Genomic DNA, 25,211 nt, shown 5'->3' on the forward strand with positions numbered 1-25,211 from the left:
AGCAGAGAGAGCGTAACAGGACTCCTCGCCATTCCTGTTGGAGAGAGCTCTCAGGGGCCAAAGATGACCAGAGTGACCCCAGCAGACAGACTTACAGAGAACTGGAGTGAGAGTTTCGCAGCAGGGGAGTGGAGCCCGTGGATCCATTGTGTGGTAGCTTCGGTGAGGAAGGCAGAGAAGAATCCGTCATCTCCTCAATGTCTGAATGGGAGGACGCTGACTTGGGGGACTTCTTCTTCCCGAAGGCTTGCTTGAAGGAGCTGCGTAACTGAATACACAAGACTATCAGGCTGGCAGATGCCGGACCCACCCCTCAGGCCTCAGCAAACAGACATGCAGAAGAGCAAATTCCTTCTCCCGCGCTCTCCTCCCGGCCACGGAAAAGGTTCCCCACAGCTCCCTTGAATCAGTGCATTAAGGGAAGAAGAGTTATCTGGTGTTGACAGCTCAGGGGACTGATCCTGTGGGTGACATTCCATGCCTACTCTTGGGTCAAGACTAGATGCCAACAGCAAGACAGAGCCTGGCTCAGCAGATGATGTGGGGAGGAGGGGGTGACACGGCAACAAAGCGGGGTGCTCAGACACGGTGACGGATGCGGGTGAGGTTAGTCATATCAGTGGATGGGTTAGCTTGGTATCTGATATTCACGTGGGTCTTGCTTACCTCATTGACCTGCCAGAGAAAACGCAAGCAAAAATGGGGAAGGGGGAGGAAAAAAGACACATTTTTAACAGAGAAAGCCAGAGACAGGGAAAGCTTTGGACTTTTCAGACATGGCATGGCTCATAATAAACACCATACAGAGAGGAGGTGTCTGGTAGGACCAGGGATCTTTCAAAGCTTAAGAGCTAGCTTCTCCAATTATGGAAGGAGAGGAAGAGTGTGTCTGGAGGTGCCTACAATCTAAGCTCTACAGGCTTCTTTGTCTGGCTGAAATGACTGCCCCATCTTCCTATACTCCTACTCTTTCCCGCCTCTAATCAGTCATCTCTAAGTCTTTTTTTCCTTTTTTAAGCATGTCTTCTTTTCTCAGCAAGGGTAGCTTCATTGCTGCACCAGTCCCAACATGGCTGCATAGCTCTCTAACATATGTACTTAGGAGCTCCTACTATCCTTCTATACACATAGTAAAAGCAGAAGATTAGCCATGTCGCTCCTTGCTCCAAAAAAAATTTTTTTAAAGAAATGTTTTAACCACATTGGGAAAAAGGAACTGGTATATCACAAATTCCCCAAACCATGAAATGGATCTGAAAATTCTGAGAACATAAAAAAATTAAAAGTATGATTTCTCTGAAAGCCATGATAAGAACATACTTTCCTAGGACCAAGAAATACAGCTTCATCTTGAAAACGTTCTTTTAGAAAGTAAATTTCTTCTTCTAAAGTTTTTTTTTTTTTTTCCTTCTGAAAACACATTCTGGGAGTTTCCTTAACCACTGTGAAATTCAGAAAACGAGCCATTCAGAAATAATGAGAATTTTCTCCTATCAAAGTTTCACCTGTAACAAACTGCACATCCAGCTCGTGGTCGAGTCTGGATCCCATTTCTCTCCCATTTCCTACTTCCAGTCATATTTCCAGAGAGTAGTCAGCGAAACAGAAGGATCTGCACACATCAACCTAAATCCTTGCTCAACCTCTGGTAAGATGCCAGGTAAAGGAGGAGCTTACAATGATCAGGCAACATTGACCTTTGGGATTAACTGAGGATGCCTATTGGCCATCCTCCCCAATGGCACTGATAACCAAAAGCTGTCTTAAAAACATTAAGTTTTATTTCCTTAATTAATAAAAAAGGATAGTCACATTTTTTCATAGAAAATAATTCTCTCATCACTTTGACAATCAAATCAGATCATATTTAGCAACAGCATATTAGAAACAAAACTTGAGTTAATCTTATTTAAGTCACAGCAAATGAGTTGACTAAAAGCCGTCAGTAATATAAGGAAAGACTTAATCAGAAAGATGAGAGAATCACCCGGAACTGGCCTTTCCGCTTGCCTCCAATGCAAGTCATTAATAATCAACATGAGTGACTCCTCAACTCTTCCATCACTGGACCTCGCCACCCATCCAAGATAACACAAAATGAATGAGAAGTATATGGAATGAATGCAGACACTGAAGCTACTATGAACACATGATGCTGTGAGCATTGACAAATGGGGCTCTGTGCGTCCTGGCCAAGTTCAGATCAACCTGGGGTGTCCCTGCACTGAAGTCGGGGAGCAGTGAATGTTAAACAGAACTCCACAGCCGGTCAGCAGAACTGAAAATTGAGTGGGGAGAGGACAGTGGCATTTTCCATGAAGAATGGGAAAAACTGTTCAAGAGGCCATTGTACAGCAAGTCAAGTAGCTGGAGGGAATTACGGAAACATGGAGAAACACTGTATGGGAGACTTCTATTAAATTTGCTGTTTTGAGTTATGACCTCCGCCCCCCTCCCAATTCAACCACTCACTAACTGCTAACAACCACTTCATGAAACTTTCACTTTCAGCAAAGGGTCAAAAACATTTTAAAGAGAAGGGTGGGTGATTTAATGCTCTCATAGGCAATCATGTAAATAAGTAGATAAGGACTATGGTTAATGATGGGATGGCCAGTGATACACACTCCAAAAAATACTTTGGAACCAAGGGAAAAAAACCACGTAATAGTAGCCCTGGTCTAGTATCTGGAACTTTGTGGCCAGCCTGTGATGAGGAAGAAATGACGCATATGAAATGAAAGATGAGTGCTTCACATAAAGTCTCGTGAGACAGTACAACTATAAGGAGGTGGTTATTTCATGAATCCTAGTGCTTGGCTGAGCACAGCACTGACTTTTAGTAGAAATCTGTCCACAAGCCACTTCACTGGACTGACTCCCAAGGGTCTATGCTGTGAAGTTAAGAGCTTTATATCTGGGGCGCACTATTTCCAAGACCAACTCTGACTCTGGCACAAGAGTCTTTGGAGGCACACTCACCCAGTTCTTTCTCTTCTTCTTCTTTGAATCGGTCTCTATGTTGCTGCCCACGCTGGAGTGGCTGGTGGCGCTGTTGATGCTGGAGACGCTGTCGGAGGAGTGCTGCCTGCGGATGCGGAGGTCTGTGGCCTGGGAGGTTCCGTTGCCTGGAGACCCAAGATCCAAGGCATCAGGAGCTGCTGACTTTGCCCCTTCCTTTGCCCCAGGATTTACACCCAAATTCACACACCCAGGGACTACTAGCTATTTCCCATTAGACCTCACCTGCTGTTCCCAGATACTGGGTTTAAGGTCCTTGAGTAGGTGGGGGCCATGCCCTCTTTGATCAGTTAAAGGTGAACTCTTTTCATTTTGCCCAATAGAAGTCAGGGGAGGCTCAGCGACAACTCCCCCACACCTGCTCTCTTGAGCTTTAGACACGACAGTGTGTCCCCAAGCTGGCAGTAGTCATTTGCATTGTGAGCGCCTCCTTTGCTGTCTCTGCTCCTGCTGCACCAGCTTTTTCATGCCCTTGGACATGCCATGCCCATGTCCTCTCACTGCCTGACAGCTACTATTCTCTCTTCCTGGGATGCTCTTCTCCCTCTGTTCTGCCTGGCCAGCTCTTATCAATCCTTCTCACGTCACCCCTAGCCTCACTTTCCAGGAGGCCTGCCAGCTGAGCTGACAGTGGTACCAGAAATAACACTGCCCCCAAAAGCAGTGAGACCAAAATAAACCTTGCAGACAGTGTTCCCCACAAGCACAAGACGACACCAACAGCTCTCTCTTTAGAGCACTGGTTTCAGGGGCAGACGTGGGTTCTCGTCCCATTTCTGTTTCTTACATTCAGTGGCCTCAGGTTGGGATCATCGGCTCTAAAACTCATTATTCCCTTCAGTACAATGTGGAGAGAGGACCAGCATTGCCCTCATAAGCATGTTGTGGACAGAAAACGGGTTAATGAAATCATTAAAACACTGAGTGTAGTGCTCAGAACACAGTGAATATTCCATAAGTATTGGCTCTATCACCTATCAGTACTCTTCATTTCATTTTTGATGTAACTCCTCATGCCCACATTTTCCCCCACCACCCCAAGTAACATACATAAGGACAAAGCAATTCCTTCCAAAATGTTTCCTGGGACAAATGAGGGATTAACCCATTTTAGGCAGCCCCACGTCAGTAGGCAGAGTACCAGAGAACAGCAAAGAGAAATAAGAAAGGCTTCTTAAGTGAACAATGCAAAGAAATAGAGGAAAACAGTAGAATGGGAAAGACTAGAGATCTCTTTAAGAAAATTAGAGATACCAAGGGAACATTTCATGCAAAGATGGGCACAATAAAGGACAGAAATGGTATGGACCTAATTGAAGCAGGAGATATTAAGAAGAGGTGGCAAGAATACACAGAAGAACTATACAAAAAAGTTCTTCACGACCCAGATAACCATGATGGTGTGATCACTCACATAGAGCCAGATATCCTGGCATGTGAAGTCAAGCAGGCCTTAAGAAGCATCACTACGAACAAAGCTAGTGGAGGTGATGGAAATCCAGTTGAGCTATTTCAAATCCTGAAAGATGATGCTGTGAAAGTGCTGCACTCAATATGCCAGCAAATTTGGAAAACTCAGCAGTGGCCACAGGACTGGAAAAGGTCAGTTTTCATTCCAATCCCAAAGGCAATGCCAAAGAATGCTCAAACTACTTCACAATTGAACACATTTCACACACTAGCAAAGTAATGCTCAAAATCCTCCAAGCTAGGCTTCAACAGTATGTGAACCAAGAACTTCCAGATGTACAAGCAGGATTTAGGAAAGGCAGAAGAATCAGAGATCAAATTGCCAACATCCGCTGGATCATAGAAAAAGCAAGAGAATTCCAGAAAAACATCTACTTCTGCTTCATTGACTATGCTAAAGTCTGACTGTGTAGATCACAACAAACAGTAGAAAATTCTTAAAGAGATGAGAATACCAGACCACCTTACCTGCCTGCTGAGAAACCTGTATGCAGATCAAGAAGCAACAGTTAGAACTGGACATGGAACAACAACAGACTGGTTCAAAATTGGGAAAGCAGTATGTCAAGGTTGTATATTGTCACCCTGCTTATTTAACTTATATGTAGAGTACATCATGCAAAATGCCGGGCTGGATGAAGCACAAGCTGGAATTAAGATTGCCAGGAGAAATATCAATAATCTCAGATATGCAGATGATACCACCCTTATGGCAGCAAGTGAAGAGGAACTGAAGAGCCTCTTGACAAAAGTGAAAGAGGAGAGTGAAAAAGCTGACTTAAAACTCAACATACAAAAAACGACGATCATGGCATCTGGTCCCATCACATCATGGCAAATAGATGGGGAGACAATGGAAACAGTGACAGGCTTCATTTCCTTGGGCTCCAAAATCACTGCAGATGGTGACTGCAGTCATGAAATTAAAAGACACTTGCTCCTTGGAAGAAAAGCAATGATCAACCTAAACAGTGTATTAAAAAGCAGAGCTATTACTTTGCTGACAAAGGTCCATATAATCAAAGCTATGGTTTTTCCAGTAGTCATGTATAGATGTGAGAGCTGGACAATAAAAAAGGCTGAGTGCCAAAGAATTGATGCCTTTGAACTGTGGTGCTAGAGAAGACTCTTGTGATTCCCTTGGACAGCAAGGAGATCAAACCAGTCAATCATAAAGAGAATTAGTCCTGAATATTCATTGAAAGGACTGATGCTGAAGCTCTAATCCTTTGGTCACATGATGCCAAGAGCCAACACATTGGAAAAGACCCTGATGCTGAGAAAGATTGAAGGCAGGAGGAGAAGGGGACAAAAGAGGACGAGATGGTTGGATGGCATCACTGACTCAGTGGACAGGAGTTTAAGTAAACTCTGGGAGATGGTACAGGACAGGGAAGCCTGGAGTGCTGCAGTCCATGGGGTTGCAAAGAGTAGGACAGGACTGAGCAACTTAACAACAACAACACGTCAGTCTGTAAATATCAAAGCATTAGTGAAATTAAGGCTGTGGAATACTCTGATACTTGGTCAAGAGGGAGACATCTTCCATTTTGAGATATACCAGAGAAGAGGACAAGCCAGAACAGCTCTCTTCCTAGAAGCCATCATTAACCGGATGCAGTGTCTTCTAAGCCCTGTCCAACTGACACAGACTCCCGCCCTCTAGGAGGGCGGCTGCATCATATATTGTCAGGGGAGGGATCCTCAGGGCAGGCAGGTCGCCAGACTGAAAGCTGTTTCCCTTCCTCTACCTTTGCAATTGAGCTCCGGGGTGTTAATGACTCCATTAATGGCAGCCTGGGCAGCTGCGTTCTGTTTCTTCAGCAGCTCAATGGTTTTTCTTAACTCATTCAGTTCTGAATCCTGAGGAACAGAAAAAAAGACTGGTCATCCCCAAATCATTCTGTACTGAGTTCAACTGAAGTCAGCTTAGCATCAGCTTAGAGGCGAGGAGAGAATGAAGGAGCTGCAGGAAACCTTTGTCACAAACGTTAGCCTGGATCAGTTTTCAACAGGCGTCTGTGAGCACAGGACAGCAAACAGGACTAAGATCTGTTGCCAGCGCAGTTACCACCACTCCATCCAAGTCATATTTTCACTCAATAAATTCTGTTCTTTCAGATTCAATTCCAATAGTCCAACAAGCACACTACAATCTATACAATTTCCTGGAATAAAACCGGATCATACTTTTAGGTTTGTTAATTCTAAGCAGGGAGGGAAGAAGCATCCTGTTTTACCTTCTGCTCAGCCGTCATGGTTAAGCTCTGGAGCCTGATGGTCATGTTTCCAAGACTCTGCTCAAAGGCTGCCACGAGGTGAGCCTGGAGGGGAAAGACACATTTCCCTGCAGTTACATTATCTTGCAAGGTTTGCTGTTGCTGGTTAGTTGCTAGGTTGTGTCCAATTCTTTGCGACCCCATGGACTATAGCCTGCCAGGCTCCTCTGTCTACAAGCTTTTCCAGGCAGGAATACTGGAGCAAGTTGCCATTTCCTCCTCCAAGAGGTCTTCCTGAAACAGGGATCAAACCCATGTCTCCTGTTTGGCAGGCTGATTCTTTACCACTAAGCCAGCTGGGAAACCCACCTTGCAAGGCAGGCGTGCCTTAAGAGTGCTGGGTCTTAAAGATGGAAATCTTACTGGGGACACGTGGGTGAGCCCCTGTCGACTTCTTCAGCCTCTTGAGCCCCCACTCCCCACCACTCTCTGGGATCTGGTTACTCTAGCCTTTCACATTCTCCAACGTCACAGACACACACACAGACACACAGACACACACACACACACACACACACAGACACACAGACACACAGACACACACACACACACACACACACGGGATCACTAATTTACTACACTACAGGATACCTTTCGTTCCACAGGCACCAAGCTCACAGTAGAGGCTCACAGTGAGCATGTTTACAGAATGGACGAACAAAGTGGTTGGCAGATGTTGCCTGTTATAATCCTGGTTAACAAAAAGCCACCAAAAGGCCCATCTGTTACCACCTCAGAGAACCTGCTCCCTGTTCCCCCTGGAGTGAGGACTTTCTCTGGGGCTCCCCTGCACTTTCATGTATCTCTGTAGAAGACAGCATCAGACACGCCATTATCCTATATATTACAAAGACAGCTTTAAAAATGCTGCCAATTATAGTTGAAATATGCATCCAATTTTAAGAGATGTTGGGAACATGAAAAAAAAAAGTGTATCTTAGAATTGAGAGATGTGATGTTTCCTTGTCTGCCCCTTTCTTTGCAACCCTCTTCAAGGGCAAGATGCAACTCTGTGTCCCTAAAACTTCTTCCATAGAGCAGTAGGTGAGAGAGCAGTGAGTTGACTGAGGATCCTGATAATATTGTTAAAACCAAGGATAAAGAATGGATAAGTCATCTAACCCTGCAGGCCTCAGTTGCTTCATCTATAAAATGGGAGCCGCATCTCTGTTCCTCCCAGGGTGATTCTGAGTACCTACTGACGCAATGTGGTTGAAAATGATCTATAAGCTGCTAAGGAACTGCAAAACACAGGCATGACTAGAGCCTGTGGGGAACAGACGGGGTTTGGGAACAGATATTCTGAGAACACAGGTGTAGAGAGATGAAGAAAAGGTCCTAGGAGCAGGGTGGGTAGATACACAGAAGGTCACGGGAGGAACCAGAAGGACCGGCAAGGTACCTGAGTCTTGGGAGAAGTGAGACCTGATGGTTCTGGAAAATTCTCCAGACAAACGTGATAGATGCATAGAGTGAAGAAGACAAGGGTGGGAGAGGAGCCATCACCCTAGGCTCTAAGGGGGTCAGGATCAGCACACATCTCAGACTAGGGAGGAGAGACTTGAGGGGTGAGTGGGAGGCCTCTTACTGGACTTCATGGAACAGGGAGACTGAGGGTAAGACACCTCTAGGATCAACTGTTGAGCCTCTTTCCCATTGGCCGTAGGAGCTGGCAGGGGACGTGAGCACTTGTCGAACAAAGGTTAAATGGACTGGCCAGCTTCTTTCTGATTGCGTGCCCTCCCTCACAAAAAACTGAGAAAATGCCTTTGCATTGTAAAATAAAGTGATATGCTTCAGTCTGCCCTGGAGAATGTGGCAGGGACAAAAGCCAACCAGATTGGAGACAGTCAGGGCATGGAGGTGAACAAGTTGACTGCTACCCTGGCACTTCAAAGGAATGACAAGGTCAAATTTAAATGCCTGAATTTCCATTTATTTTGATTCCTCGTTTGACTGCCACCCAAGATTCTATTTGTGGGCATGAAAACTTTCTATTCGTTTAAAAACAAAAGCAAAAACCTGAGCCCACGAAGACTGCTTATCGAGAGAGTGTTTTTGCAAACTGAAGAAGAAACCACATGTGCTCCAAAGAACCAGAGGATCGCATTTTGCTGGTGAGCAAAAGGACTGAGTCACGGTCTCAATTATGAAAATACGGGCCAAGAGGCTGGTTCAGAGCCGCGCAACAGCCTTCTCAGCAAGCAGCATTCTCACATTCCCAGGGAAAACAAACACAAGCAGTATAAAAACACCCAGAGAAGGTGGCTTTGAGAAGTGTGTCCTAGAAAAAACAAACACGGCTTGGCCTGCGAGAAAGATGGCAGACAGTAAAACACGTTAGCACTGCCGGTGGTGTGTGGCAAGACTAAATATTTACTTTAAAACAATATGGGATTCAGTGGCTTTTATGAGGAGCAAAATGGATTAGTGAAATAATAATAATGTGAGGGATCTCACTCTTACTCTTCTGGATCAGAGAGGAGAGTTCCAAATGGCCTAGTGAAAGGTCCCTTGGAGGCAGCATGAGGTCACTGGAGGAGTTAATCAAGTTCTTTGATACACAAATTACTATTTTTCAATTAGTAAGGGGCAGTCATTGATAGCTGTAGTTCTTAATAAGGACAGTATTTCCAAATCACTTGCTGTCAAACCTCATGTGTTTCAAGGAGACCCCTGGCTCAGTAATTGATGATGTCTCAGTCTTCGAAAAAGACTCTAAACCTCAAATTCCAGATCTAACATCAATTTCTGATCTTTTTTCTTTGTATTTATTTATTTATTTGGCTTCACCAGGTCTTAGTCGCAGCATGCAGGATCCAGTTTGGTTCCCTGACCGGGGATTGAACCCGGGCCACCTGCATTGGGAGCATGGAGGCTTAGCCACTAGACCACCAGGGAAGTTCCAAATTTCTGATCTTTTAGGATACAGTAATAGAGAAAAAAGTTAAGAAAATAAAGAAAGATTAAAAAAAAACACACAGTAGCCTAGTATACTAGGGTTTTGGGGGGAAGGCAAAAAAAAGGGGGGAGGGGAAGCAGAGATTTCCAGAAATGTAAGAAAGCACAGGAGAATGAATAGTTCAGAGTAGTCAGCAATTACTGAGCCTATAATTAAGGTCAAGTACTCTGCTAGGTACTTCATGTGCAGACTTTAAAATGAAATGGAAAGTTTCCTCTAGTAGACTCAGGCTCAAACCAGGAATTACATGGGCAAAAGCTCCAGATATTTACTAATTACAGTCCTGGTCCAAAGAAGACAAGCTTTTTGCTTTTCATTTTAACAGCATGCTGGGATCACGCAGGTGGCTTTCTGACGGGCTCACACTCACAATCTATGGTCCTAGACTGGTGGTATGCTCCCAAGCAGGAAGCCCTGCCTCTGAGGCATCTCAGCACCTTCCAAAACCTCAGGCTCTGCGTCTGAGCTGCAGCCCTGACAACTTAGGTGCCCTGCCACCTTAACAGACTGGTCTGATGTGGTAGGAGATCTCTGCCTCTACTCTGACCCCGCAAATCCTGTAACCACACCACAGTTAGGAAGCTAACTTAACCACCTAACAGATGAGTGTGCTCATGATGTGCCCTGACCTTTGCCCTTCTTCCACACTGCCCTCATTCCCACTTCTTTCTCCCTTCCACCCCAGCCCTCTTCCCCCACATCCACGCCATAGATTCTAATCACACTGAGCTTACAGTTTCCAAATGCAGCAACATCTTCACCTTGGGCTTTTGCACAAATTACTCTCTTTGGTTAGAATGCTGTCCTTCCCATGCATCCTCCCCTACCCAGCAATCTTAAGATGTAACCTCCTCCAGGAAGCCTTTCCTGACTTCTCCCAGCCCCATCAAAACTGATCTAGGCATTCCTCTCAAGTATTCCCACAACCATCCCCCTTTATTGCTATCATAACAGCTATCATGTCATAGCAAAACTGTTTTGTCTCTCTGCTGTACCACAGAAAGAACACTAAGATGACAGTGATTATGCTTGCTTTGCTGTTGAACCCACATTGCCCGGGGCATAGTTGGCACTTAAACAGCTGCTGAATTGAATGCTGGTTGGCAGTGCCTCCTGAACACGTAATTGTGTATATTATATAATAATTACAGAGCAGTCAGCCATTTATTGTGGAGTCGTAGATTTTCTTCTTTCTCTCTCTTAAGATGAAAATTTCCAGAAAGAGAAAGGAAAATGAACCGTTCTGAGCACTTAATCTATTTCAGGTACTGATCACATTACACCCCTGAGAGCTAAGTATTATCATCTCCCAGAGCACTGAGGAGCAAAGGCAGGCTCAGAAGTGAAAGGATCTGCCCAAAGCACAGAGCCAGTAAGTGTCAGAGCTGACACGCACACCCTCAATACCAAACCCTGTGTCTCTTTCGTTACACCACTGCCTCTATAATGCTCCGAGGCAGCAATGGCTACCGCTCTGGGTCTATACTCACATTTGCTGTCAGCTGGGTGGTCAAAGCAGAAACTTTTTCTTGGGAGGCATCCAGTTCCCGCCGTAGTTTGCGAATCTAAAGATGACAAGGAACAGAGTTACTTGCTTTGGGAGTCCACTTCCAGGATGAGCTGGGAGAAAGAACTGACCATAGGGAAAGACGGAAGAAATCCAACTAGCAAAATGTTCCTTACCTCTGACTGGCATTTTTCTTCTGGCTGTAAAGAAAAACATAGACGAAATTAGACCAGTTGAGGAACAACTGGAGGGCCATATTTGGACACTTGCAGCAGTCTTAAAGATTATTAGCTTCTCTTCCAATGGACTTCTCTAAATAAACCGGTTCAGTTCATGTGACCAATCAGAAAGGCCAAATACAAACAATGTATGATTTTAAGAAATTAGGAAGAATTAGGAAATACTCTGGCTATATTGATTGTGAGCAGTCCCCTGCTCCCACATGGAGATAACGGCAGGGAGAAGGGGTGATGAGAAGGGGATAAGCCAGGGGAAGAGTTGCCAGATTTAGCAAATTAAAAAAAAAAAAAGAACAGGGCACCCAGTTAGATTTTTTTCTCTTTTAAGTATGTTCCATGCAACAGTGAGAACACACTTATACTAAAAAATTATTTGTTGTTTATCTGAATTTCAAATTTAATTGGGCATTCTATATTTAATCTGGCAATCCTACCTGGGAGGCAGGGAGGACAGCTCATAGGTTAATTCTGCCCCATTTTATTCCTCCCTCTCATCTCCCTAGGGCACTGAAGCAGAAACAGTAGCAGGGCAGGAAGGCTCTAGAAGTGAAGGGGACTGGGAGGCCCCATCGGCCAGCCTGGAGACTCCCCAGCTTATAAGAAGGAAGACGGCTGGCACGTTCCTGCTGTTCCATCTGGAGCCCCCAGTTACCTGTGACCCTGGGGAGTAAGAAAGAAGCCTATAGACTCTCTTACTGGAAAAACCTTCCATCCGGGGCCCTGGGTCTGTGATGACACAGCAATCACCAGCCAGAGACTACAAGCTACTTATCTCTTCCCATAGTGGGAGCCCACATGGGTTGGGGGGAACCTATTGCAGGGGGAACCATTCTTTCTCTCTTCTGGAGTTTCTGTAGGGGCCCATATAAGAAGAAACCCACAACCTCCAACACAGGCTTTCTTGGAAATGTTGGAAGTGTCCAATGGCCTTCTCTCCACACGCCACCATTTGTACTTCCTTGGGGTGGAGCAGCCAGGTAGGTGAGTGAAGATCAGTAAAGACTCTGTTATGTCCTGAGTCCTCTGTGTGTGTCATCATCCAGTTTCACTAGTGGCAAACCCATTACTCTTAAAGATCAGCATCTGACTCTGGTGTCTCCTCCTCTCAGTTAGAACGCAGAGGGGTATCACTCACCAGGCCCTGCAGTTCCCTATAACCATCAGCTGGGACAAGTGGGTAGCCGGTCTGACTGCCCCTCATACCTTGCTCCCCACTTGTGATCCTACCCCAGAAGACCCTCTCTCCAGGCTGATTCCTAACAGCAGCAACTAATTTTTAGGTACACTGTGACCAAGTTAGTTAATCCTTGCAGTAAGTCCACAAAGTAGGATGGCATTCCTTTTGAGGTTCAGAGAGGTTAGGTATCTTGCCTAAAGTCACACAGCTGGACAATCTCCTTATCTAAGACATGCTTTCAGAAGGTTGGGAGATGTCCTCACTGCTTACTCTTCCCTCTCTGATACTACTCAGCATCCCTCTTTGTCTGTCTGTCTGCCTGTCCATCAATTCATCCCCACCACCACTACCTATCGAATATTTATTGATTTCCAACTACGTGTCAAGCACTGTTTTAATAATCTGGGATACAGCTGTGAACATGACCAAGTCCCTCCTGTCTCCTGTTGTTTACATTCAGGTAATAATAAGTAGCATTTTACTAAACACTTACTATATGGCAAAGGCAGTTCCAAGCACTTGACATTTATTATTCATTGAATCCTCGTAACAACCCTTTGAGAAGGTACTAATATAATTTGCCCATGGTGACAGCTGATAAGTGGTGGAACTGGGATTGGATCCAAGGTAGTCTGGCTCCAGAGCTTATGATCTTAACCAGCACATACTCCTGGCTCTTTGACTACAGTGACATTCTCCTGGAGGCCTTCCAGAAACAAGGCCCTGGCTTCTGAGTCTGATCCAAAGGAGAAAAGTGAATGGTGATAGCGTCACAGCTATCTAACATTTGGGAGGCGAGTGGGAGGTCTGTTAGCAGGCTGAACCATCCACAGAGGACCAGCCCAACTTCTAAGCACTTCTATCAGCAGGACTAATGCTCTTTGCTCAGGCTGCTACCACCGTCTGTCCCTGCGCCCACCTGTCTCTGGGGTTGGGCCCAGGGTTCTCAATAGCACCCTGGAGATATCGTGCGTTTTGTATCTTGCCCCCAACTGCTGCCACACTTCTGTGCATCTGGGAACTCTGAGTAAAGCTCTGGGCCTCGGAGCCTCTACTGGGCAGTTCCCCTGGGAACTCAGCTGCCGCTCCCTACTGATCAAGAAAGCAAGTCTGATGCCAGATGTGCCCTCCGTAATTTTTTTGTATTCTGAGAGCTGGCCATGACCTCTCTATGGCATTTGTTTAGCATCAGGCTGTCTTTTCTTTCCTTTGTAATTAAAATTACAGGCAAATTTCAGCCAGAATGAACATTCTTGAGCATCTAAGAATTAGAGATTTTGGTGGGGGGCGGGGGGGGGGGGAAGCATGTTATCATCCAATAAGAGCCTTTAAAACACCAGGGTATTAAACAGACTCTTTGGTCTGAGTTGGTGGCAACATAACAGACTCCAAAGATTTCTTTCTAGACAACAAATACGAACTTGTTTACCTTAACATTTGCAAAGGCGCCTAAGCATCTGTTTCAGAATTTCATCATCATCAAGGAGCTAATAATAGATAAGGGACCACACACCACTGTTTGGTGGTAGCAGTCTGGTCAGACTTGAAGTTGTCCTTGGAATGAGCATTGCACTCCATCAGTGAAAACATTCAAAGGTTAGACTATTTTTTTTAAGTCTGCAAAAGCAACTTATATTCTCAGAGAAGGCTCACGTAAAGGACAGTACATGGGAACCCTTGACTCACTGACCTCAGAGACCACCTGGCCTAGCTCCCTGAGACCAAGGGTAAAATGAAGAATAAGGAGGTAATTTGTCCAAAGTCATACAGTAAGAGAAAAAACTAGGGTTAGGTCTCAGGTCTCTTGCTATCCAGATAAACATGGAATTAAAAAGTATTAGTATTATTAGAAGAGAAGGCAATGGCACCCCACTCTAATACTCTTGCCTGGAAAATCCCATGGGTGGAGGAGCCTGGTGGGCTGCAGTCCATGGGGTCACGAAGAGTCGGATACAACTGAGCGACTTCACTTTCACTTTTCCCTTTCATGCACTGAAGAAGGAAATGGCAACCCACTCCAGTGTTCTTGCCTGGAGAATCCCAGGGAAGGGGGAGCCTGATGGGCTGCCATCTATGGGGTTGCTCAGAGTCAGACACGACTGATGCGATTTAGCAGCAGCAGCAGTATTATTAGGTTTTTGGTAATTTGTGAATTTATATCAACTCCAAAAGGACAATTTCAAATTTCACGAAACCACCAGCTTCAGGTCCACACACCAGAACAAGAGCTACTGAAAGAGAACCTGTGGCTGCAAGAAATCTCAGTGGTCGGCATGAAAGGCACGAAGGGGCAGCAGCCAGGAACTGCACGTGATAGCTTCCTGCCGTCGAATTCTCACAGGTGAAGAGCTCCTGTCCTTTCGCTCTGAGGCTGGCTGAGGCAGGCCAGCCCCTAACTGTTGCTTTTCTGAGTGAAAAACGTGTGGACAGGAAACCCTGGAAAAACTTGGGGCTTGGGCACTGAAATGTCTGCTGCGGCAACACCGCACCAAACCTACGGAACTAGAGTCCCACAGCCCCCGCCCCGTGCCTTCCACGCCTCTGGATTCTGCTTTCCGCAGCAGGATCCTCTCTCCACCTCAGAGAGGAGGGGAGAGTCCTCAGGGCTCAGCCCAGATATTGCCATGTACTTGGGCCAGTAAATACTGTGGTGTTGGAGAAGACTCTTGAGAGTCCCTTGGACTGCAAGGAGATCCAACCAGTCCATTCTAAAGGGGATCAACCCTGGGTATTCTTTGGAAGGAATGATGCTAAAGCTGAAAACTCCAGTACTTTGGCCACCTCATGCGAAGAGTTGACTCACTGGAAAAGACCCTGATGCTGGGAGGGATTGGGGGCAGGAGGAGAAGGGGATGACAGAGGATGAGATGGCTGGATGGCATCACCGACTTGATGGACGTGAGTTTGAGTGAACTCTGGGAGATGGTGATGAACAGGGAGGCCTGGTGTGCTGCGATTCATGGATTCCAGCGTCAGACACGACTGAGCGACTGAACTGAACTGACTGAAATACCGTGGAAGAAGTGACTCCAGGTCTCCAAGTATCCCCTCCGGTACCCTCATCACAGAACTTCATTCTAGAGGGGAAGACTAGGAGGCCTCAACCGCTGACAGTTAGAAGGCCATCCTTGCGCTTTCCTGGATGATGGCTTGAATGACCCCTTCCCAAAGTTACTATATATAAAGGCTTTAAGATGAAAGCCCAGACTCTGATAACATTTCAGACAAGATGATGTAGCAGAGGAAAGAGGTTATTTTGGAGTTGGAGGGACAAGGTGGTAGGAACAGAAGAGAATGTTTCTAGGTCCTTCAGCTCAGACCATGTCAATAACCACTGAAGTCTGTCTGCTCGCTACATGCTCAAGAAGGAACAGTCTGGGCTCTTTAACTTGATTCTGGGATGTCCTTTAACTTACAAGGGGCTATCTACAGTTTGTCCCACGACATAGCCCAGATACCTGGCATTACCAAAATCTGAGTTATTAAAACATCTGTCCTTCATGGAACGAAGGTCTAAAGAACCCCCAATTTCCAATTAATCAGGTGTTTTTTCTCCTTATATGAATTCCCGAATGAAAGTTTTTAAGATAAATAGTCAGGCACTATTATAGCCATAGAAAGCATCCCGAACAAATCCAGTACTGCTTGGCTACATGTGGCTTTTCTCAGTAGCCCTCTCACGGCTGACAGCTTTCCTTTACCAGAGCTTCCTCTGGGCTGTGTGCATTCTAGTCACTGCTTTTACCTGCATTTTCTTATTTCATTCAAACCCGTTATTTGAACACTGTGTGCTCAAGTTCTAGGCCCAGTTCTAGGCACTAGGAATAAAACCAGAAAAAAGTCCTTGTCCTCCAGGAGTTTACGTTGCAGTGAATAGTAATCTTCACATATTTAATTCTCAGTACAACTCCACAAAGTAGGGACTGCTACTCTTTCTACTTTACAGACAAAGAAACAGGGAGATACAAAGTTGAAAAAGCCATCTTGGCACTTCCTCGGTAGTCCAATAGTTAAAGAATCTGCCTTCCAATGCAGGAGAAGCAGGTTCGATCCCTGACTGGGGAACTGGGATCTCACATGCCAAGGAGCAACTATGATTGTGAGCCACAGCTAGAGAGTCCATGTGCCACAACAAAAGATCCTGAATGATGCATGCCATAACTAAGACCCCATGCAGTCAGATAAGTGAGTGAATATTTTTTTTTAAAAAAAAAGAAAGAAAAAACAGTAAAAGGCATCTTATACATTCTAACCAGTTACTACCTGAAGTGCAATGCCACTTTAACAAAAGTCAGCTTCTGATTTATTGGTTGCTACATTACAATCAATAGCTGTTTGTAAATTTCAAATTGTGTTCCCTAACTAATTGATCCCCTTATGATGGAAATACTTTCTCTAGGAGACATGCTTATATTTTATTTTTGACACACATAGCCATACAGCATTGATTTATACTCACTGTAGAATAAATTGATGATGTGCTGGAAACCAAGGAGAGTGAGGATCCATGAACTATGAATAAAAGAAAAAGTAAAGGTCAATTGTACAGCTGGCTACTAGGTAGCCCAAAAGGGGAAGGGAAGGAGAAACTCGGCATCAGAGGACACTACCAGGCTTAGAGCAACAACCTCACCGTGACCCAACCTTGTCTGGTTCGGTGACAGGTCAAAGTCAAGTAAGGAATAATTTTCTATGGGAGTCGTTTTTCTGTTACCACATTTTATTTCCTACAACCTTCTAAATACTTCCCCCCTCTGCCTATCAAAATAATACATAATTAAGTTAAATGGTGCAAGTACAGAGAAGTGTTAAGAAGCATATTCACTGTCATCAATTGTGTGACTCAGTTCTAACACCCAGAGGCAAGTGCTACCTGCTTTGTTCCAGCAGATTTTATTCCTTTCTTTTCTCTTATATGTCCCTTAAGGTTAAAATTGTGTTGCAAATGTATTTTATATTTTGCCAGCATCTGTCCTTTGTGCAAGCAAAAAGACGATGAGTCGATTATTCTGAACATAAGAGTCTGGCTGTTGGCTACAGTAAATTCATTCAAGATGACCATGTAGTAGAACATTGGTTAGAAAACATACCCATTGAAACTTAGGTTCTTCGTCTGATTTTTGTCATGTTTACAAAGTGTCCTCTTCCTTGATTGTGACTGGACTTTGGGACTTAGAACCATCCTGTACTTTCCTCCTTCGCCTCCTGCCCCCCACGCTCCCCCCGGCCCCAAGCCATGGAAACATTTTATTATCTGTTTTCAGGTAATTTTAAGCCACGGTCCTCATCAGGACTAGGTATTCTGGCTGACTTCTCTTCCTGGAAACCAGATTCTTTAATGACGTTTTCCTAGTAATCTCTCAAAAAACTGCCTGAAAGATAGAAATACGCCTGTGGAGAAATCACAGACCTTTGCGCTGGTCACAGGTTCCCTGATCAGGAGTGGAATGGCCCTCCCCTCCCCACCACACCGCACTGTCACCTGTGATCTGAGAGTGGGAAGCTGGAGAGGAACACACGTGTACTAAGCAGCTTTCACTTACCACCCAAGGAGTGAACTCAACTTGGATCAGGGGTTGGCGGAAGATGCCTGACCACAGATGTCTCATGAATGGCTGCACCACCCTCCCTGGTGCCTCCACAACGTATTCCCAATAAACGTCCCGAACCCCAGCCTTCCTTCAGGCTATCATACTCTGAATCCTGCCCTGCTCTCTCACGCATGACCTGTGAAGTTCTTTGCCATCTCAGAGTCTCTTTCGGTGCAGCTCCCTTGGTTTAGGAAGTTTCCCATCGCTGCCCATTCAGATCTCCAGCAGGATCAGCTCAAACATCATCTTCTCCAGGAACCTGACCTGGAGAAGGTTCCCAGATGGCAGGTTCCTCTCCAGGGCAGCTTCCTCTCTCCTCTGACTATACAGATCCTGGGCTTGCACTTCTGGTCCTCTCTCTCTCAGAAGCTGCCAGCTTCCCTGAGGCCGTCCCTGCACTGTCACTTACATCCACCCTCCTCAGCAATGCCTGGGGTTCTAGATCTTTCCCTCTGTTCTTCCTCCATCTATCATTCACCTGGCCTGTGCCCATAAAAAGTCAACTTAAGGTGTTAATGGCCAATAATGGCTTTCAGTGTTAATATGTCCACACATTAACATAAGTCTCTCATGGCCCAAGCTAGTGGTCTAACGATCCCAAAGGGTAAGTTACTTTAGCCCCATGACACAGACACTAGCGGGGAAATGACAGTGGAGGCCAAGGTTGGGGAAGAGATATGAGTAGCATGGAGCCACCCTGCCATCACACTGCCCTGCCAGACGCTGGCTCCGGAGGCCTGCACAGGGCTTCTGTGTGGACTTTGGCTGCTGAAAAAATGGAAGTCTGACTCTTATTTCTCTGTCTCATACACATGGATTCACTGACACTGCCTTCAGCAACATCTCAGGGCAAGCTTGGGGCCGCACGCAGAGAGAGGCACATCTGGCAGGCTTCGGGTGGAGGTAATTATTTTTCTCTATAATTAACTCCTCTTGTAACTAGCAACAGCAAGGCTGTGGTCCAAAGGAAGAGTCCTTGCTTTCCAGATCAACCCCGAGCTGAATGTGGCTGCCTGAACCACTGCAGCTGGCCCTCCTTCAAGTACGCTGAGCCAAGGCAGAGCCTGGGTTATGTGGCTGGGATACTTCTGGACAACAAAACGCACATAAGACTTAAAAAGCCCAGAGCAGCAGAGGCATGCCCCGCAGCTTCCTCCCTAGACCTATACTTCCCCAAATTTGAAGGTACAAGGAACTACAGAATATCCAGGCTACCTCTGCCACCGACTATCTGAAACCCAGAGAGGGTAAGCGACCCGTGTAAGGTCCTACAGCATTCAGGAACAAGATCTGTGGACCAGAAATCTGGAGATGGCTTTGCCCTTGAGTGACCTCATTTACTGGTTTCTGAGGTTTACTTTTCTGTTTTTGGTAAAGCCTTCTGGTATATTTAGAATGGCTTCCTAAAGCCCTTGTTCAATCTACACAGGCATAAGCTGGGACTAAGCAAGCACACGGTGCGTGTGTGAGAAGCGTGTGACTTCACCCCAGCCTAAAGCACAGATAGGGGTGAAATCGCATGATGGAATGACAACTGGGCATATTCTAGCCAACAAAGCAAACAAGCGCCTCTGCTGTCACACTTGGGCATCATATATATATACACACACACATATATTTTATATATATATATAATGTACATATTCAGCTTCATACTAACCAAAGCAATTTCTCACTTATAGTACTGTTTGAAGTGATCCTCGACATCACAGAGAATGTGTAGGTAATATTCCAAGTAGGGCAGGAATTTCCACCCCTAATGAAAGCAGGAGTAAACTAAGGTCCAGAGGGGTTAAGAGACGTGGTCAAGCACACACAGGTAGTCAGGAGTGAAGAGAGAACGTGAATCTGGCCATCGCACTCTAGACGCCCCTCTGCTACTGGGGGCTGCGAAAGGAGGCAGTGAGATGAGATGCAGTTCTTGTGGCTACTGGGCCACCCTCTCAAGCAGCTAAGAAAGCATAACTGAAGACGGAGACCACACTGATGAAGGTTCATGTAAGAGAGCCCAGCTATGGCCAAGGTAAAGCGTAAAGTAGGACTGAACAGAAAAAACAGAGGGCTGGGAGCTCAGGAGTTCAGTACCTAGTAGTCCTGACTGCAAAAAGTCCCCAAGTCACTTCTTCTGTTCAATTTTGCCATAAAAAAAATGGGGTTGAAATGGCCCAGGGGGAGAAGGATAAAATAAAACGTACAACTGTTCCAATAGCTACCACTGATGGAGTACTTACTATAAACCCCTTTCAAAGTCATTCTACGAAATGCCTTCTAGGATTTATCTCACCTAATCTTCATGTCAGTCCTTTGAAGTAGGTACAATTATTTTCCACATTTTAGTGAACAGGAAATAGGCTGACCAAGGCAAGTCCCTTACCGAAAGTCACCATTCTAACAGTGGAGGTACCAGGACTTAAATCCAAGTGTAACTCAGGGGCGAGAAGCACAGGAGAGCTACAATACAGGATTTATTTACTAATAAGCGGCTTTGTTTCTGTGGGCTCCAGATAAACTGGTTTAGACTGCACCAGTTCTTAGGGATGACTGGTAAAGTTCTGGATTTTTTTTTCAGTCCAAAGACATTCATCTGAAAAATGCCTCAAGCATCTCTCTAAAGTACACTATTAAAGCTGACTTGAAGATTGCATAATGTGCCTGATGGAAATTTACCTGAAATAACTTTGAAAGGTTGCACCTGGGCCATGCTTGTACTCATCTACATATTTATAACTTTTATTTCTTTCAAAAGGCAAAGTGCTAATTAGATCCCACAAAAACCTCACACAGGGACTTGTACTAATTCTTCCCAAATTTCTATTAATATTTGCTTTCTGGCATATGATATACCTAACTGCCTCTTATGAGGAGGTTCTATTTGGTTCAAACATGAGATATGAATTTTTTTCCCAGCTGTTTCTGCAACACCAGGAGTTTATATATTCAAGAGGGGGGGAAAAATGTCTTCAGCCAGTGGAATTAAAAATACCTAACTGCATGAGCCCTATTTTGCTTTTGTAATGTAACAGCTTTGGAAGAAATAAAATCATTCTGATACCAAATTTCCCAAAAGATGAAGATGTAACATGTTTCTTAGTACTGATACATCGACAACAGCCCCTGCTCCTTCTCCCTGAATTCGATTTTACCTCTGCATGTGAGTTCCACGTCACCATGAATCATCAGGGTTTACAAAAGTCTAGACACTGCTTGTGGGCAAGCCCTTTTTATCAATGTCACTTTAACATCCCAGATATCCCACAGTTGTGCTGCCTGACAGCAGCTTGATTCCAGATGGAATAAATAAAAGCCATCTGATGATGATACTGTAATGGTCCTGGACCTTTATGAGGCGAAGTATGCTTGTTTGGACAAGTTGCAGGACGGAACTCCATTCACTCAGGTACACACAGGAGGGAGCAGATGAACAGGGCACACTCAAGACTCGAGTCATCATCAGGAGGGTGGGGAAATGCTTCGTGGCCATGCTCTGCTCGCCCACTGAGCAGAAAAAAGTTCAAGATAAACGACCTACTCCTTCACCTTAGGATCAACATGCCCTCTGAGTGGTTACTGCTCTGAGTGGTTAAAGCACTGATTTCTAGCTCTTAAATCCAGCAAAACATTCTCAGTAACTCAGGCTCCACCCCGCCTTAATCCACCATCCCAGTGGGTTCCCATATATGGATTTACAGACTAGTTAGTGTCTGCTCCCTGGATGCAAACGATACAATCAGAGTGGAGAGAATGAAGGAAGATTAACCAGGGGGCAGCTGCTCTGTAACGAAACTCTAAAACTTTTGTTAAAAAGAACACTGGGGAGAGCAGAAACCAATATCCTGCATTTCTCCCCCTCTGGACTTATTTAGGGATTTCCTCAACAATCACAACTTCATTTGTTCCACCAGGAGGACGCTGGGCACATTTTCCCACTCTCACAGGGACTAGGAGCAGAGGGACTCGCCTCTCCACCCCTGTTCTATTCTGTCACTGGAAAAGAAGGTACAGCTAGGGCTCTCAGCCTCGTTTGGCCTTCCTCTGGCTGGGGACTTTCAGCTGCCAGGACATCAATGCTGAAGCTGAGTGTTCAGGCTACGACAGGTACCAGCATTATTGGATTAACATTTATATATATTATTTTGTTTAATTCTCAGAATTTCAGGACCCAGGTACTCCTAATTTTTATCAGTGAAAATACAAAGGCACAGAGAGGTGAAGTTAATTTGTCCAAGATCATATACCTAAGAAGTAGTGGGGCTGGAATTCAAACCCCAGTAGTATTACCCCATATCCTCAACCATGTTCATCACTGGTAAGACACCAGTGATGATAAGACACAAGTATATTATCAACTTCACCTTTGCTTTTTGGGAGGCGGGTGGGGGGACGTGCCTGACATTTTGGCAGCTGGCTCCCCTAACTCACACTTTGCCTGGAGGGAGAAGAAATGATTTGAGGTAGGAAGATGGCTGATGAAGGTGCCCACAGTAGTTTTCTCCCCCAAATTCTGATTAAAATGAACAAAACATAAAAATCCTACCCCAAATATTCCCAATTAGCAAGCAAAGAGGGAAAAGGGCAAAACTGAACGCAACAACCTTAAAGAAAAAACTGGTGCTTGAGAAAAGGAATAGAAGATTCTGGAGAGAAGTGGAGAAGCATGGCGGCCCACAGCTCCCCAAAGTGAACCAGGTGCATCGGCACAGAGAAAGGAACTTTCTTGTAACTGGTGTTGCCAAGGTGGTGCAGCAGCAGCAGCAGCTGAGCCTGAGCCTCACAGTGGAACTCAGTCAACTCCAGGGCTCACCAGTGTTTTGCCAGCAGCCTCTTCCCTAAAGCCCTGCAAGGTTAACTGAGAGTCAGACCCTACTGTTCAGTTCCCCAGCGCAAGTGGGTGACTTGAAAAAACTCGGGCGGGTGGGCTTTTGCACTGACGACGAGAACTCAGTCTACAGGACCGCTAACCACTCTGCACGCCGGGAGAGAGAGTGAATCTCCTGGCTTGCTTACCTTCCTCAAACCCATCGCGGAATGAGCCTGAGCGGCTCATGGTTCTGCTCTTCTCGTCCAGGGACATGGAGCTGTTGCGGAAGCGGGTGTCGGTGTACGGGTCATACTGCCCGTCGGCATTGGAGAGGCTGTGGGTCCTCAGCATGGTCGGGTTGGACAAGCTCATCTGGGTGACGGTGGTGGGACTCGCTGCAAGGAAAGGAGTCAGTCAAAATGTTGGAGGCTCACGTCCCTAAAGGGGACGGAGAGGAGACTGCTGACGATCAGCCATCTCCGGCCCCATCAACTCCTCTCCCTTTGACTGTTTTCTCAAAGGTAGTCACTTCAGCATTTGAGAAACACACTTAGAGCTAAAAATAAGGGAGGAAAGGTGGGTCAGTTCCAAAGCGAGGCTCCGGGCCCCAGCTTTCCCACTTGGCACGTTCAGACAAGCTAGTGTCACCTTCCAGGCATGAGCTAATTACTCTCTGGGCTCATCTGGAACAATTCTCTCTAAAGCCAAAAGCCCAAAATAGTTCTGCCGGGCTTTTGATCAGATGGGAAGCATTTGTGCATGACAAGAAACTCTTGCCTCAAAGAGTTACAGCCGAGAAAAGAACAACAGGAACACAGGTCTCACAGTCTCTGATGGGGAGATTTCATAGTGGGGCCTGCAGAGCTTCAGTGCAAAGGGGGCGCATGTACTTTAGCTGAAACTGGCTTTCTTATTAAACTCCTGTCCACTTCAGTAATGTAAAATAGTTTAGAAGTGCATTCGGTTCATTAAAAATGAAGAGTTAAGCCTTCCTTGATTAGAAGTCCTTAAAGACTGAGCTTCTTATTCACAATAATCAGAAAAGGCTGCCTCTCTGAAGAATGAGATGAGACTGGAAAAAAAAAAAAATACTTCCCTCTGTATCCATCTTGGAAAGCTCAGCTCTCATCCTGCCACCTCCATGTAACCTTCAGTCATTCAAGCCAGGACTAGTCCTTCCTTTCTCTGTGTATAATACTTGCTATTAGGTCACATTCAGTTTCTACATGACTTCACATAAAACTTTGACCAATTCTCGTTTACCTGTGGATGAGTCTGTATGGCTGTCTGTCTTTCTAAAAAAGCATCCGTTGACAAGCCAGCAGGGACTATGATACAAATTCTTTTCCTTTCCTCATTGTGCCAGTCAAAGCCTTATGTCACCAGTAGGCACTTCCAAGAATACTCATTCAATCAAAACTTGATCTTTATTTCCGGTTTAATAAAGCAAGGAGGATGACCAAATATGGGATATGCTGTAGAATGTACTTCTTCAGAGATCTTAGAATACATGCTTTTCATTCCACGGATAGTTTGCCCTACCTACATCGACCATGCAGAGAAAATTACTGGAAGAGAACCAAGAAACCTTTCTCTTTCCTGTTGCTATCAATTGCCTGTAATCAAACTTCACTGCTGAGGGCTGATCAGATACCGAGAGCTACATGACCACATGTCTCTCAAAATGTAAGATAACCTCCGCCCCAAGATGCCGATCAACATTGTTAAATGCCAAGTGGCTACTCACCCAGCTGAGAAAAGTTGAATCTTGTTCCAGAAGGAGAAGTTACACTGGAGCCAGAGGAGAAAGGGGAGTTGGCGGTGGTGTCCTGCAGGCCTCCTGCAGAGTGGGACCGTAACCATTCTTTTGCGTCTTCTTGTGTGCGGAGCTGGGAGGTGGGGGTATACCTGGACAGACAGAAATCAGGCTGGGATTAACTAGGAACAATGTTTATGAGAATGAGTGCCCTGGAGCGGATAACAAACATATAAAAAGAAAATATATATCCAAACATATAAGAAGAAAGTCTGAGGTTTGAAAAATCAGATTGCTACACATTCTGCAATTCACAGATTTTCTCAAAACCTTTTTGGCTACTTGGCTGTCTTTGGGGAAAACTGCAGTTCCTAAAGGGAACTACATAAAGGGAAGGAGACTGGTAAATGC

General features: G+C 45.4%; 1 protein-coding gene across 11 annotated transcripts in view; it reads right to left on the reverse strand.

The window, feature by feature from the left end:
• Positions 1 to 25,211, reverse strand: part of NAV2 (neuron navigator 2) — a 799,971-nt gene that overhangs the window by 35,828 nt on the left and 738,932 nt on the right. For all 11 annotated transcript variants that reach the window (XR_009597822.1, XM_060403976.1, XM_060403975.1 and 8 more), the window contains 9 exons: positions 24,792 to 24,952; positions 23,251 to 23,439; positions 17,115 to 17,167; positions 11,416 to 11,439; positions 11,223 to 11,297; positions 6,732 to 6,815; positions 6,243 to 6,354; positions 2,983 to 3,128; positions 96 to 268 (listed from right to left, as the gene is read on the reverse strand). Coding sequence is in view for 10 of the 11 variants with exons in the window: in XM_060403976.1 (XP_060259959.1) it covers positions 96 to 268; positions 2,983 to 3,128; positions 6,243 to 6,354; positions 6,732 to 6,815; positions 11,223 to 11,297; positions 11,416 to 11,439; positions 17,115 to 17,167; positions 23,251 to 23,439; positions 24,792 to 24,952 (1,017 nt within the window). In the remaining variant the exon portion in view is untranslated. The remainder of the gene's footprint in view (positions 1 to 95; positions 269 to 2,982; positions 3,129 to 6,242; positions 6,355 to 6,731; positions 6,816 to 11,222; positions 11,298 to 11,415; positions 11,440 to 17,114; positions 17,168 to 23,250; positions 23,440 to 24,791; positions 24,953 to 25,211) is intronic.

Source organism: Ovis aries, chromosome 21 (assembly GCF_016772045.2).
Source record: "Ovis aries strain OAR_USU_Benz2616 breed Rambouillet chromosome 21, ARS-UI_Ramb_v3.0, whole genome shotgun sequence".
Lineage (NCBI taxonomy): Eukaryota > Metazoa > Chordata > Mammalia > Artiodactyla > Bovidae > Ovis > Ovis aries.